General features: G+C 38.0%; 1 protein-coding gene across 12 annotated transcripts in view; it reads right to left on the reverse strand.

Moving 5' to 3' along the window:
• Positions 1-15,548, reverse strand: part of RANBP3L (RAN binding protein 3 like) — a 275,898-nt gene that overhangs the window by 9,744 nt on the left and 250,606 nt on the right. For 7 of the 12 annotated variants that reach the window (XM_081826021.1, XM_081826022.1, XM_081826020.1 and 4 more), the window contains 10 exons: positions 12,507-12,565; positions 11,585-11,624; positions 11,008-11,085; positions 10,114-10,188; positions 8,069-8,140; positions 7,591-7,730; positions 4,778-4,881; positions 3,366-3,450; positions 871-973; positions 150-280 (listed from right to left, as the gene is read on the reverse strand). In XM_081826021.1, coding sequence (XP_081682147.1) covers positions 150-280; positions 871-973; positions 3,366-3,450; positions 4,778-4,881; positions 7,591-7,730; positions 8,069-8,140; positions 10,114-10,188; positions 11,008-11,085; positions 11,585-11,624; positions 12,507-12,565 — 887 coding nt within the window. Of the gene's footprint in view, positions 1-149; positions 281-870; positions 974-3,365; positions 3,451-4,777; positions 4,882-7,590; positions 7,731-8,068; positions 8,141-10,113; positions 10,189-11,007; positions 11,086-11,496; positions 11,625-12,506; positions 12,566-15,548 lie in introns of all 12 variants that reach the window. The other 5 variants (XM_081826030.1, XM_081826018.1, XM_081826019.1 and 2 more) reach the window with 3 other exon arrangements.

Genomic DNA, 15,548 nt, shown 5'->3' on the forward strand with positions numbered 1-15,548 from the left:
CTTTGGAAGCCCCTCACAGTTTTATTGAAGCAGCTCTGTCCTAATGAAAACTATACTTCTGCCTTTATTTTTAAAGGGGTTCCTGCTTATAGAAACTTGATTTCATGTACAGACATGCTGCCAGAAAGAGCAACGTGTGGTATACAGACCTTTAACACATTATGCTCTGCTTCTTCCCCTGTTACAACATCAATTTTCTCCAGCAAGCATTTGGGTGATGGCTTAGAAGAGAAAGCAGCAGCTGATTCAATTAGGGATATATTTTTAATAGAGCCTGTGCCTAAGAAAAAAATAGGGGGGAAAAGACACATAAAAGACCCCATTTTTCTCTACTGTAAAAGCTCTTTATTGTCCCCATTAATATACAGGTCTCCTAAGCTTTTTATAACAATGAGTGTTTCCCGGGGCGCCCAGGTGGCTCAGTCTGTTGAGTGTCTGTCTTTGGCTCAGGTCATGATCTCGGGGTTCTGGGATAGAGCCCCACATTGGGCTCCCTGCTCAGCGGGGAGCCTGCTTCTCCTCTGCCTCTCCCCTCTGCTTGTGCGTGAGTACGCACGCGTGCTCTCTCTCTCTCAAACAAACAAAATCTTTGAAAAACAAAACAAAAATAATGAGTGTTTCCCAAAAAGTGAAACTACTTGAGTTTAGATAAATCTCTTTAATGATTTCTCATGTGCTCAAGTAAAAAATGTTTAAGCTTATGTATCATACAACCATATTCGTATGCTTTAATCTTTACCAAAAAGTTTTAAAGCACTGCGTTATTGTTTTTGTATTTTATAGATACTAAACAAATGACATGGGAAAACAGGAAATACACTAGTTGAATCTTTTTTTTTTTTTTTTTTTTACAAATGACATAATTCTTACTTGAATTTGGAGAGTTGACAGGAAATTCTAGAGTGGATTTGAATGGTTTTTCCCTGGTGTTTGAGTCATTTTCGAGTTGAGGTTGGGTGAGATGTTGAGTATCCTGGGTGAGGCAAAAAGATATATTACAGAATTGTGTCCCTATATATTTGCAGTAAGCCAAAAGTTACCTTTCTTTCTTCTACTTCAACACGGCAAACTCTACTGCAATGTTTTTGTTTTGGATTCCCAGTGTGCTCTACGGGGAAATCCTTCCTATCACATCACAGGACCTTGGTCCTGATCCTCAGGAAGCATAATCTGGTTACCACCAGCCTACTTCAGGTGGGATCTCATTCCAGGGACAAGGGGAGAAGGTTTAGAGACCCAAAAGGAGGTAGCAGCTGTTCCGTGCTACCACAAGAGCACCCTGATGCCTCAAAGGAGATGCAACTCTCATCTCTGTTTCAAGGTATTTCAGTATTCCCAGCGCCTCACTCTCTATCCAAAATAATCATACAAGTTACCCAGAGAACCCACTCACTGTCTCAGAGCTCATCTTAATTTTTCCTCTAAGACAATTTCTGCCAAAAATCACTTTTAAGGCAGCACACCTGGGGCCCTGCCCAGGTGCTGTAACCAAGGCCTGTAAAGAAAGAGTGAGTAACTGCCCGGCCATTTATGATCCTGGAGATCCCCCCGCAGAATAGAGGGAATTGTAACAGTACTTCAGAACTTGGGTTTCTGTCTTTTCCTTTATGAACTCAAAACTCTTCCACATTATTTAACTGGATATTTTAAGATATTCTGCTAAAATTGGTAGAGATGAGTGTGATTATTTCCATTTTAAGAAAATAAACAGGAAGGCACAGAAAGTTTCATGACTCTCGGGAACAGCGCATGGTCAGCACACGAGTCAGGAGGGCATTCTGACCCCCAGATCACAAGGTCACGGGATTATAGGATTAAGCAGAGGACACATACAAGTGATCGCTACAGCTCCTGCTAGCCTAGGATGTTATCATCTTAAAGAGACAGGAAGCTCAGTTTTCCTTTGCAAGCCAGATTGAAAGTGCCCACAGGAAATGTATACCGGTACCTCCTCAAAGCAAAGTTCTAATCCCAACTGTAGTTCATTTGCTCAGGTATGTCTCTGTCTCCCCTTAGATTATAAGCACCTCTAGAGCACAGTGTCTCCCTTTCGCTTTGCATAACCACTCACCCAGGTGTTTTTCAATCCTGGCTGTACTTTCAAATCACCTGACACCTAGCCTCACCCACAGAGACTCTGATCTAATCGGTTTGGGGAAATGCTCAGGCATACTGAATCCTTTAGAGATTCACGAGATGATTGTTAATACACAGCCAAACTTGAGACCAACGCCAGAGCTTTAGACATCATAAGAATACAAAATATGTTTGTTAAGTTGAATTGGGTGTTAAAGTTGATCCTGTGAGGCTTGGAAAGTATTTTATTTGTGTCTGTGACATCTTACAGAAGCTGTGGTTAATGTAGTGCCAAATTTAGGACTAAACAATATGGAAGAAATGTGCCTAAATGTATCGCCTAGAACTTCACTCTGGAAGTTGGTCCATTCTGGTTCAGATCCAAAGATATGGATCAACAGCTCTAGAACTGTGGAGTTACCCTTCATCTTGAGAGTGGCAGAGGGTGCCCCCAAGCTAAAAAGCTATGACACTACTCTTGGAATTTGGGTTTAGCCTGAGGGGGGTGTAGAATAAACCAAGTCTTAAAAGGGATTGATTTGTGAAAGCCCTAAAAAACTTGGAATAGACAGACCTCATGAGTTGGTCCTTTGTTATTCTGAGCCTCTATGCAGGCTTTAAAATCTGTGTAGCCTCCTCTGGATCCTTGATGTAACTAGTAGTCCTAATGCATGCTAGCTGTGGAGGGCAGAGGGGCAACCACCTCATGCAGGAGGACGCCCAATACTAAATAGGGATGCCGGTAAAACTCCTTAGGGGTTTCCACTTGGCAAGTATGTTTCCCTAGGCAAGTAAAGTACTATGATTTTCCTCTTAAAGCCTGCAAAAAAAAAAAAAAAGTTATGATAATGTTTTTCACTATAAAAGCTTGAAGGGGAGGGTTGTGGTTAACAAGAAAAAATTGGCAAATGATTTTAAGTGCATCTTGTTATGAAAGATGCTATCGAAAACCTGATATTAAAATATCATTACCAGTTAAGCTCATCTATTGCAGATAATTCTGGGATTTCCTTGGGTACCTTGGGTGTAACACACGTCAAAGAACTATTTAATATTTCTCATCAGTAATAATGTTATAATTATACAATTCCCTTCCTCTGTGGGTTCCTGCCTATTATTCTAACAACTAGAACTTGCTTCCCAGGAGAATCTTTCTGGTTAAAGAAAGAAAACGTGCCTTCGAACTCAGGAGTTAAAGTATGCTCCAATTTAACATTGTTTTAATTAATATGCCTCCAGAAACTCAAAGTGACATCTTTTATAATTCTTTATAATGCCAAAATTCTTACCAAAACTCTTTCTACCATGTTTTCTCCAAACACAAAATCAGAACTGCAGCTTTTAAAAGAATACTTATCTTCATTTGGTTGACATCTAAGGAAAAGAAATGAACATTTGCGATTTGAAATATATGGATAAAGCCATGATAGATCTTAGCACATGAAATAACCGGAAGATTTAACAGATTTATGTAAAGCACAAAAATAGCTAACTCTTGTTCATCTGCAGCCACTGAGAAATGAAGGAAAAATTGAGGTACTCCTGGGGATGATATTTAAAATATTTGACAGCTGTGACAGCACAAATTGAGACCAGTCCAAACCCATGTCATGCCCATCACTGTTCAGGCTGTGTGATCAACCAGGGGCTGGCCCAGACCTTATCTGCTTGCTTTTCCAGCACAGCCTCTCCAATCTCTCATTTCTTCTGTCCTCTTCCCCAAGTGGCCAATGCTCCCAGCTACCAGAGGTCTCCAGAGCAAAAGCACAGCCAATCTATCTTGTCAGTTATACTTGAGTGGGCTTTTGTTTAATTTGGGTTTTTTTCCTCCTGGAACTTTGTTGTTGTTGTTGCTAAAAGTGTTTTGCATGATGAGAAACTCAAAGATATACAGCTGTCTATCTGTAGGCCAATGTGCTCTGGGGTCCCCACTGTACCCCCAGTGTGCACCATAGGTAAGAGTTGTGGTACTCACATGGGCCCTAATCATGTGAGTCTGGTTGTATCTATGGCTCAGTTTAATCTTCCCTCAGATCAAACATGCCTTCATTGCTGGTGATACCGGTAAATACTAACTTTCATTTTGTACATTTATACTGTTTTCTTTGTTGTCTATCCAATGTATGTCAATAAATAAGGAATAACACCCAAAATAATGAAAAATGGCAGTGGCAGGGTGGAAGAACACCACAGAAGGGGAAGGCTAATCTATCAGCCAGATAATTAATTCCTAACTAAAAATTTAACTGTATGTTTTTGAAATATTCTCACCCAAGTCAACAAAGCAATGGAGATAATCCAATATTAATATGATAATCTTTAAATATTAGAGACGTTTTGAAAAACATTGTAAACTTGTGTCCTTTATAAAATCTCAAATAGAAACCTTAGCAATTTGGGGTACCTGGGTGGCTCAGTCAGTTAAGTGTCTGCCTTTGGCTCAGCTCATGATCCCAGGGTCTTGGGTTCAAGCCCCACATCGGGCTCCCTGCTCAGTGGAGAGTCTGCCTCTCCCTCTCCATCTGGCTCTCCTCCAGCTCATGTTCTCTCTCTCTCAGATAAATAAATAAAATCTTAAAAAAAAGAAATCTTAGCAATTTATCTGTGCAATATCAGAAAGCTATTTTCCATAAATGATTATAATGATAAAAGAAAGCAAGAATAAAAGGATATATTTTCTGTGTCCTCATCATTAACTTACCCTACTGATGTAGCACCTAAACAATTCTGGTTAGTAGTCAGCTGGACTGAAATTCTGGCACTTGGTAAATTTTCACTTAGCAAAGAAGAGTTCCCCTCAGAAATCTGAAAGAAAGGCAATCCATCAGAAAGTTCCTTTCAATTGCCTTAAGGGAGGAGCATCAGACAAGGAAACATAGTTACAGTTAAATGTGTTGAAAAGTTACTATGTTCAAGTACTTCCCCAAGCATTTTTTGTACATTATCTCATTTACTCCTCACAACATCTCTATATAGGTTGTATGTCTGTCATCCACATTTTATAGTTTACAGATGAGTAAACTGACCTAATGAGTTTAAATAACTTGGCCAGGTATGGGCAACCAGGAATGGGCTGACCTCAGAGCCAGGGTTTGTCTGACATCAGGGACTATACCCTTTGTCATCATATTCAGAAATCGCACCTCCTTTTGTTACTTTTATCTTTTTAGCCACATGGAGTTAATTCTCATTTTTAGCTTCATAGATATATCCTTCAGGACTATTTAATCCCGAAAACACCCTAAGGGCTTCACCAGCATGGTCATTAAACATTAGAGGAAATCCCATTCATCTCTTCATCTAAAAATTTTTGACTGGTGACTTAATCAACTAGTTACTCTGTCTGATGTATATGCAAATGTACATTACCTGATTAATGTATAAATGAAGACGTGAGCAATTTTAAAACTGGAAGGAGCCCTTAAATGATCGGATCTAGTATCTCCAATGTTTTATGAACACCTCCCTTCCCCCAGCAGGGGTTTGCAAAGATGTTGCAAGGAGTTCATATCTTTAAAGGTAGTTGGGGTCTGTTTCCACTTTAATTTTATACCAATAAATAAAAATAATTTTGAGCATTTTTCCCTTTATAACAGAATTTGAGAGCTGAGAAGTATGTATGAAGAGAATATATGTTGTTGGTTAGCAGAGATCAAAGTGCATGCTCATGATTCAGTCAGATGATTTATCTCTTAGCCAAAATGGTAGTTTTTACTCCTTTGTACTTAAAACAGTTTTTATTAGGCATATATTATTTAAATTATACATAATAAGTGACCATTGATTAATGACAATGAATAAAAATTGCTCTGATTTTATATACAAGTCATTACGGAACATGAAAATAATAGTTCTATGAAATTCACCTAGAGATAATTTTCCCTACATCTATAAGTTTCATTATTTTGTCAGAGTTCTTACATTGCATTTTATATAGTATGTCTTTAACTCTTCAAAGGTCATTGTTAGAGAAAATTCAATAATGGACACATACAGTCAAGCTGTTCACTAAATAGGAAAAAGTACTTTCATATGTTTGATAGATTTATTCAAGAAGAAATGCTTACAAACAATTACCTGAAAATTTCTCTTATTCTTTATCATTTAGAAGGAAAATGCAAGAAAAATATTAATAAATTTTATTTTTAAAATACATAATGCAATATTTCAATAAGCCATGCCAAAGAAGAAATATTGATTTACTTTTTATATCATAACATGTAACAAAAAATTTAATCTATAATTTATAGTACATCCTGTTCCAAAATCATATGCAACATAATAACATTTTAGAAATTAGTCAACACATCCATACTTTTTCTTACATACCTTAACACAAATTAAACAACATGCATCACTTATTAAATGGATAAAAGTGAGAATTTATGTAATATGGTTATGATTACTAGGTTATATTTAAACGAAAACATTTAATAATCTACCGATTTGAAATTTAAAATATGTTTTACTTAAAAATCACGCCATATGCCATGCAGAAATAATGAAATGATTTTTAAAATTCATAATGAGTCTCATGAGATCATATCTTACAAAAATGTTTGGAATTACAAAAACGTTGTCAAATGCTGACCAAGTTCAACTCTCTCACTTCACTGTTAAAAAGAGAAGATTGGGTGCTTTGTCCAAGAATGTAAACCTAAGTTAGATATGGACAGAGGTAGGATTAGTACCAATCTGATTTTTTTTTCATTGCATTGATGAAATGACTGGTATTTTTAATTTCCATGTGTCACTGTCTTCATGTTCAGTATGGAAAAACAAAACAAAACAGGTGACCAACCCTCCACAGTCCAGCTGGAAACAAATGAAAGATGGAATTACTCTGAAAATCTTGGGTGCCATTCCTCTCAAGTATTGGCTTCTGGAAGACACGGCAACAGAATATCCCCAAACCCATATCTGCATGGCTTGAGCAAAATGACAATCAGTCTCCCTAGAAAGGCCCACAGTGAGGGATTCAGCCACCCACAACCATTGGAAGGGAGACTTCTTCTCTGTCTTCAGAAGCTTCCCCAGTCCTCCCAATTCCCAACTCCGTGCAGGTAGTCCTCTGCTCCCGTTATCCATGAAGATGGGTCTGGATGGATCCCCGGTGTGACCTAAACTGGCAAAACCACACTGGAATGTCGACCAGCTGGGGATGCAGAAAACTTCTGTTCCTTTTTTGACTTGTGGCTCCTGGTCCTGGCCATCTCATTGCTCCCCCTGTTCTCATGTGGGGTCAGTGTACTAGAACAGGAGCCCAGAGGTTTCTACCAAAAGGGCCTCAACTTTACAGCTTAGGAGAAACCACAAAACTAGTTCCTAGGAACAACTCTCCAATTTAAGAGGACAACTTTCATTAGCTCACCGAGGGCTGTTTGCTATCTATAGTCTGCTTCAGCAACAGAACAAAAGTCAGGCAGCCCCTAACTCTGAATGTAGAGCCCACAATAATCTACTAAATGAAAGATGGAAACTTGATGTCAATCCCACCATAGGAGGTTTTCTTACCTTATTTTTTGTTTTTTCCTTAGTCTTGCAGGATTCCAAGGTATTGTGTCCAAATGTTTTTCTTACTTTTTCACACCTTTGAGCTTGAGGTGGCTGCAAAATAGCAGGCCTTAGGACATGTTCAGAATGTTTCACAGGACCTTAAAAGGACAGAATTAAAGAGTCAATATATCTTTAGTGAAATACTTCTTCCTCCATATTTTTGACTAATTTAATGTTTGTTTTCTAAAGTCATCATTAAATGAGGGATTAATGTTAACTGATCAATGTCAAAATAGCCAGTGAATTGCTTAATGCTTACTTCTGCCCTCACCTTTACCCAATACCTATTCATTTTGGCCATGGGACTTGGCTTACCAAATTTGTTTTTTCACGTTTTGTCACTTGGCCCTAACTCCAGACCCCAACACACACACAACAAATTAAAATATAAATGTAAAATGTAAAATTTCAGAGGCTCTTGTAATAAACTACATACCTTGATCTGTACTGTTCATATCCACATTCCTTTGCACAAGAGTTGATGTCATAAAAACATTGTGTTTCTTCACTGTAAGAAAAAATATTTAGCACATTTTAAATCAAAGAGTCCGTTTCTACAGAATCCGGGTTTTAACAGTCCTGTACCAAACTCACCAGTAGATGTCGCTGTTGGCACTAACAACTGTAGGCTGTGCCCTGTGCTAAAAATGAGTGATGGCAGTGAGTTTTGCCACATAGTTCTGTTTACTTTCAGAAATATAAATGAAAGTTGGTCTACTAATAGAACAGGCACTTTTTTTTAGAATCACGAAAATGAGTACTGAAATGAATACATATTATAAAATCTGATGGTAGTGAACCCTCTGTGTGCATTAATATGTATTTCTTATAAAATGTTATGAAACTATTAGCAAATTCTGCCACTCTCCCCAATCTAGTGATACCTAGAGAGAGATGACTGTCATACTAGGGGATTTTTCTATCAAGTGTGTTGGTGGCATAAGACTATGGTGGTGGCTGCAAGTATAGGATTATTATACATTTCAAAGAGATCACCCATCTCTTGCTTGCAAATTGCAGAAACAGCAACCTTTGAGCATTTGATTAATGGAAATGAGAAAAGAATAAGAACTGCTTCTTCCAAGTATTAAAACATATTATAAATGTTGGGGTAAATTGCTTCTCTAATTCAAAGTTCAATTAAATGCTTTATGACCTTTATTATTAAAAACCAGTAACAAATGGGCCATATCAAATTGTACTATTTTTCTCCATTCCAATACCACCAACATTCCACATAACATAAAATGGAATGGTACTTACTGATATCAATGTTCCTTTATTTAATCTTTTTGTATGTGTATGTCTAATTTAAAATAATTGAAACAGTTATTCAGATAACTTACATCCAACCCTCCACTTTAGGCACAAATACAATAAAACAAATTCTCTAGGATTAGGGCCCCTATTCCTCTTAATGTCTGTAACTTGTCAGTCAGGTTTAAAAGGGGTCTATTGAGCTTGAAAGTATTTCTTCTGTATCTGAAAGGTATCTGACATATATGTTGCTCAGTCATGTTTGGAATTATTAATAAGAATATAAATACATTAGTTTGAAAACCCTGTGTCTCCCAGGTAGAGAGGGATCATTTAAAAGGAAGTGAACAGTTTGTATTTTTTATTTCTTAGTGGCAAGGTTAACTTGGAAAAGGCAGCTGGTTGTTCAGTAGAAACAAAAACAAAAAGAATATAAAATTGTAATTTTAATGTAATGTTCCAACCATTTCAAATATTTTATGATAAGATAGATTTACTTAGCAAAGCACTATAAATTTCAAATAAAAAGAAGTAATGTTTTAGTGAAAAGGTTAAGTAATCATATTCTAAAAAAATAAATGAAAATAAAAGGAATCATATTCTAAACCTTAGAATATTCACTTAAAGCATAAACTTTAGAATAAGAATTTAAAGTATAGCTGTAGGGATGCCTGGGTGGTTCAGTCGTTAAGTGTCTGCCTTCAGCTCAGGTTGCGATCCCAGGGTGCTGGGATCGAGCCCCGCATCAGGCTCCCTGCTCTGCGGGAAGCCTGCTTCTCCCTCTCCCGCTCCCCCTACTTGTGTTCACTCTCTTGCTGTGTCTCTCTCTGTCAAATAAATAAATAAAATCTTTTAAATAAAATAAAGTATAGCTGTATATTTTGAGTACTGTATATATTATAAACTGTACAGATGAATAATAATGAGTAAAATAAAGCAAGTTATGTTATGGAGCTGCCTTATATAACATATTGCTATCATAAACATGAATTCCTTAAAAACATCATCAAATTCAAAATTTCTGCCAAAAATAAACAGATGCACTGTCTGGATTTGTGGAGTTGGAATTCATAAGGCATTCTTCTAATCATACTTTGCCTCTATTTTATTTGCCACTAAAATGCCAGCATTTTATAGTAGCTGAGTAAGAAAGCACACCATCAATGAGAATGAATTTTGAAAAGTCAGAGTGTCAGGCTCGAGGTTCTGGAAGCAGTTTATTACCTGGCCCAGAAGGGGGGAAGGTCAGGAGGTTGGTGAAGGATGATGATCTCATTCGATTCTGGAACAAGGTTGATGCTAGAAGCAAATTGCAAACTGAAGTCAATGAGGAAGTGGTTTTTTGTGTTTCTTTTGATTTGGACTTTTGCTGTTTCAGAAAAATTTCTGTATCACTAATTTAGAAAAGGTTTTGTATTTTTTTTAATCAATAGAAATAAAATGGGCTTGTGGTGAGAATTACAAATTAATTTCTATTCGATTCAATAAATACTGGAGTGCTCACCGTGTGTAAGACACTCTATCAGGCAGGAAGATGACCTCAAGGAAGGCACAGTGGAGGGGATAGACATACACAGAAATAGCTTTCTTACAAGGCAGAGGACAATGCGGTCATGTATAAAAGAAATCACAGAGTGCTTTGAGTGTAGAAGAGAGGCAAACTGAGTTACTGGTTTACTCAGAATACAGTATATGATGTTCTTAAAGTGTTCTTTTCAAGGCAGACATTTGTTTAAGTAGATGGTAACTTAGGGAGAAATGTCAGTTTCCCCTAATTACAAAGCTAATGCATCCTTAATGCAGACACTTTGGAAACATGACAAAATGCAGAGTGGGTGGGAAACCCCAAATTGCCTGTAATCCCATTACCTAAGATAACCATTGCTGACATTATGGCTGATGTCCTTTCCATCTTTCATCCAATGTTGATAAATTGAATTTTTAAATAGTGACTCACTGTACAATCCATCTTATAGACTGCTATTTTCATACAATAATTTATTATAAACACTCTCTGACGGGTAGACTTTTAAACATTTCCATTTGAAAAGTTTCTCAGTAATTTCACACTCAGAGAAAACATAACAGTGAACAGTCAACAGTCAGGTCTATACCTACCTCCTTGGGACTGAGGGTCTGTAGTATGCAAAGTAAAAGATGAAGACCGTACACGCTTTCTTAGAAAACCATTACATTCTGCAAGAAATTTAACATGATGGGTAAAATTGCTGGCAATAACAAATTATCCTCAACCCAAGATATGGAAGAATAAATAGAATTACCTTTTGCCTACATAGATCATCATCTGCTAACATGTTAACTCCTGAAGCCCAAGTTTAAATGCTGGGGTTAATAGCTTGGTGATTATAAAGCGATAGGCATATCATCCTCCTAAGAAACACTTAGAAACAAGTGGCTTCGGCAAGAAACTGCATATGACTTGAGATTGTGTAGAGAATGTGTTTGGTAGGTTGAGACCCAGGCAATGCAGAAAGAAGGGACCTTAGCTTTGCTAACGTCAGTGTTCTTGGGACCTACGTGTCATCTTTCAAAACAAAAGCCAGTTTATTTTGGTGTTTAAACACAAGCAAAACCATGAAGTTTTACCCAGTTCTTGCCACATGCCAAAATACTTGGGCCTGCTTATTTTCTTTGTCTGAAGATTGGTTTTGAAATACAGGATGTAAGTCATTACCATGCTCTGCTGCCTCACATGCGGTGTCTTCTGCAGGTCTCTGGAAGGAAACAAAGCTGCCGATGAGAGCTGAGTGCTGTTTTTACGTCAGAATTCTACCCTGTCACTTTAGAAGAGAATTCTCAAAAGCCAGGTCTATTCAGCTAGGCCAGGACAAAGCCACTCACCTTTACACCTTTACTCCTAGGCATATATTCAAGACAAAGCAGAGTGTTAGTGTTAGCGGTTTTGTATTTCAGTGACTGCAGAATCCCTTGTCAGAACTTGTTTAAAAGGAAGATTTTGAAACCGAGCTCTCAAGATCTGAAGCGGTTGGCCTGGGGTGGGGCCCAGGAAACTGACTTTTCGACCAGGGCTTGGGGTTTGAGCTTCTCTAGTGAGTTTTGTGGGTAGTAGGGTAAATGACTCGCATAAGTGGGAACAAATAACAGGAAAATACTAATCAAGCTAAAGTGGGAAAGCTATTAATCTTATTGTTGGTCTTTCAAAGCAGGTGGTACTAAAGTATGATGCAGATAGCATCCTTAAGATCCCTTTTGAATCAAGCAACGAAGTTTAGAACCTATTTTATCCCCGGTTTTAAGCGAGGTCAGTGGTGGAGACCCACGAGGAGCCTCGACCCTGCTAACTTCTTTCATTCTGCCCCCTTCCAAGACACTCCAAATAAACCCTCTAATTTTGGGTAAAGATGGCATGTTATTCATAGCTTCAAGACAAGGCAGGCCTCTGGCCTCCCACTTAGGCCAAATTGCTGCCAGTAAAAACCTACTATATAAATATTCTAGAGTCACTGCTCTGCTATGTGAAGAGCAAGAGGATAAACTAAGACAACCACGGTATCATTCAGCAGCACTAGCTTCTTTGAAACATCATTTTCTTTGTGAAAGTAAAAGTCAAACAAAGAAAATTAGCTTGATCTTACCTTAAAAGTTTGTTCTCTCTTTGCAAAAACGAATATTGGTTGAGCAATGACAGATTTTTCTGTAAAACAAAGAGAACAGGCAAAAAGTCAAACTCTATTCGGACATTTCTAACACCAGCTAAGAATATTTGAAGATTTTTTTGTTTCGTTTTGTATTTTTCCTGCCTTTTGGTAAAATCCAAACACTTTTTACATGGACACTATAACTTGTGTATTTACAAATGATTTTAACAGTTAATTACAGAAATAAATACTTGGGGAAAGCAATAATAATGTGTTTCCATAAATAGTGAGATCATTCCATTAAAAGAACACTTTAAGTGTTTAAGGAAAACAAAGTATAATTACCTGCATTTAGAATATCATTAGGACATCATGATTAACATCTTTGCTTTTAGAATGAAAAATTCCAAGGGGTGAAAAATCTCATCTAAGAATAGTTCTTCTACTTGGGTTGGATCTCAAGGTAAAAATGGTATAGATGTATTGTGTTCCATCCTTAGAATGATCCAGAAATAATCCATATTTCCTTGATTGGAGTAGTCATATACTAAGCCATGTTTTCAATATTTAGACTAGGAATTAATCTTAGTCTTTTGTCTTTAGCCCTGCTGACCTTATTAATCTTTTATATTTTCCTCTCTTAGGTAAGACAACAGAGAGAAACTCATTTACTGGAGGGTGATAACAACCTTAAATATCAGCACTCCAGAATTCTAAGGGAAAATGACATGTTTGTTAAAAGCCTGGGCCCTGAAGTTACGTGGGCATGTGTAGCACTAATACTTGGGGAAATAATATGTTTGTACCTTTAGTTTCTTCATCTGAAAACAAAATGAAGATTATAACAGTACTTATCTCACGGAGCTTATGGGACAATTAAATGAATTTTTGGATATAATTACTTAGATTTTTACAAGACCAAAAAAAAAAAAGGAGAAAAAAATCTTTAAAGAAAGGATATTAAATATGGGGCATGCCACCAATCCCCGTTCCAAAACTCTTAGCTGACATTGCCAACTTATGACAACACTTTCTTTCTTTCTTTTTTAAATTGAAGTATAAATGACAACTCTTTCTTAATGAGCCCAAATATGATCTCAGAATTTTTCTCATTATAGGTTTCCAGCAGCCATTATCAATATATTGTCCTGCCATACAAGCCAAGGTAATTTGCCATCCCTGGGCTGAATAAATAAAACCCTTACTGAGTTTCAAGGAACTACCAGACAATTACATTTTTTTTATATGCCAGAAAGGGGTTCTCCAGTTCCCCATAATCTAATCCCATAAGAGAGTGTCAAAACTCTGCCAGACTACCCTTGCCAAGCTCCCGGGTCCCATGACCTTGGGCACCTTTTTTCAGTCCAGTGAGGCAAACCGTTCACTTTTTCATGCAAGTGCTTACCCCATTGTCTGCCCTTGGAGCCAAGCGAGCCCCAGCAGAAAATGCACAAGAACATCTTGGCATTCCCATCCATATTAAACTATAGCTCAATTCTTGTCCCTTCTCGAACAAGCTCCTCTTCCAGCAATTACATTAGATTTAAGAAATGAGGACTCTAGTGACTTCAAAAGAAAATAGTCTTCATGAATGTTCAGGGGAATACTTATGAATTAGAATTATAAATTGGCCTCTTCTAAACTGGACTTAGGATCGTTAGGCCTAAAATAACATGATGAGGCCTAATCTTAGACAAAGGACAGGTTGACTTTCCCTTGATCAAAACATTGAGCTAAACACAGGCAAAAGCAATCTTCCGGGCAGCATTAAGGGTTACTTGCAGCTTGAAGGACATATGATAGAGTAAGTACATCACTTTTATTCATTAATTCAGTGAATATTTATTGAGCATCTTTTTTGTGCCAGCCACTGTGCTAGGATGGAAGTATACATTGTCTGATTGAAGTTACAGTAACCTCAACATAGCCACCGTCTCTCCTTGACACGCGAGGTACAGGGATTGGAAAGCAGAGTCTCTCCATCCTCCTCCTCCATCTTGATTCTCCCAAGCAACTCTTTTGGCTCCAAAGACAATGCCAAAAGTAAGCACATTTATCAAGCCATCAGATCCATAACAGGTTTCTTACTTGACCCAGTAGGAAAATTTCAAAATAAAACAAGGTTCTTATGATTTTATATTTTTAAATTTAGCCTTTTGCTTTCTGATGTATTCATTAATCAACCCATTTATTCAAAAAATGTGTATTGAGGGTTGACTGTGTACAAGACAACTTGCAAGGCAAGAGAGAGGGGCAAATGGTACAAGATGAGGCTGAAGGTGAGTGAATATAAACTTCTTTTTCTCCTCTTCTAATATGTACCATAATTTCCCCTCCCCCACAACAATGGGTTGTGAGGCCTTGTCCCTGCCCTGATTTCCGTATGTTTAATTGATGGTCTCTGAGAAAACTGCTTCACCTGGGGAAGTAACTGGAGGATTTTCTCAATGAATCATCTCAGAGAAGGAGGTTCAAAAGGATCTATGGAGCCAAAAGCAGATCCAGAAGAGGAGGAAGACCCTGAACCTGGAGTACCATTGACTCAGAGTCCCAGTGGGGGTGGGGGTAGGTGCTGCTAGGGGCCCCAAGTTTTTGCTACACAGTCTCTCCCACGTAGAGTCCTGCAGACCGCCTCTTTGCTGCATTGGTAGTTTAGGAAAGGTGAAAACTGAGTCGTCCACGCTGGGTAGAACCAGGCTAGTCTAGCCAGGGCCAGAAAGGTTATAGAAACAGTGTTGGCAGGAAAGAGAGTGGCAACCTGCAGAGGGGCAGGCTCTGCCAAATGGGTCACTTCTTAATTGCTACCAGGACTGGAATTATCCACTTGGACCAAGGCCCTGGCAAGTCCTGCATTTTCCTTTCCCCATCTTCCTGGACCTATCCACATGTCTGCCACATCCTCTTCTCTAATTTCTTCTCCCTGTGCACTCTTACCCCAGGCTCCAATACTGCTCTTTATGCCCCTGCCTCTCTTACTTGTGGCCGGCTCTGGGACTGGTCAAAGCATGGATTTCCTAGTTCTGAAGTCGAATAGTCCTA

The sequence above is a fragment of the Leptonychotes weddellii genome, chromosome 7 (genome assembly GCF_054177405.1).
Source record: "Leptonychotes weddellii isolate Sample4059 chromosome 7, ASM5417740v2, whole genome shotgun sequence".
Lineage (NCBI taxonomy): Eukaryota > Metazoa > Chordata > Mammalia > Carnivora > Phocidae > Leptonychotes > Leptonychotes weddellii.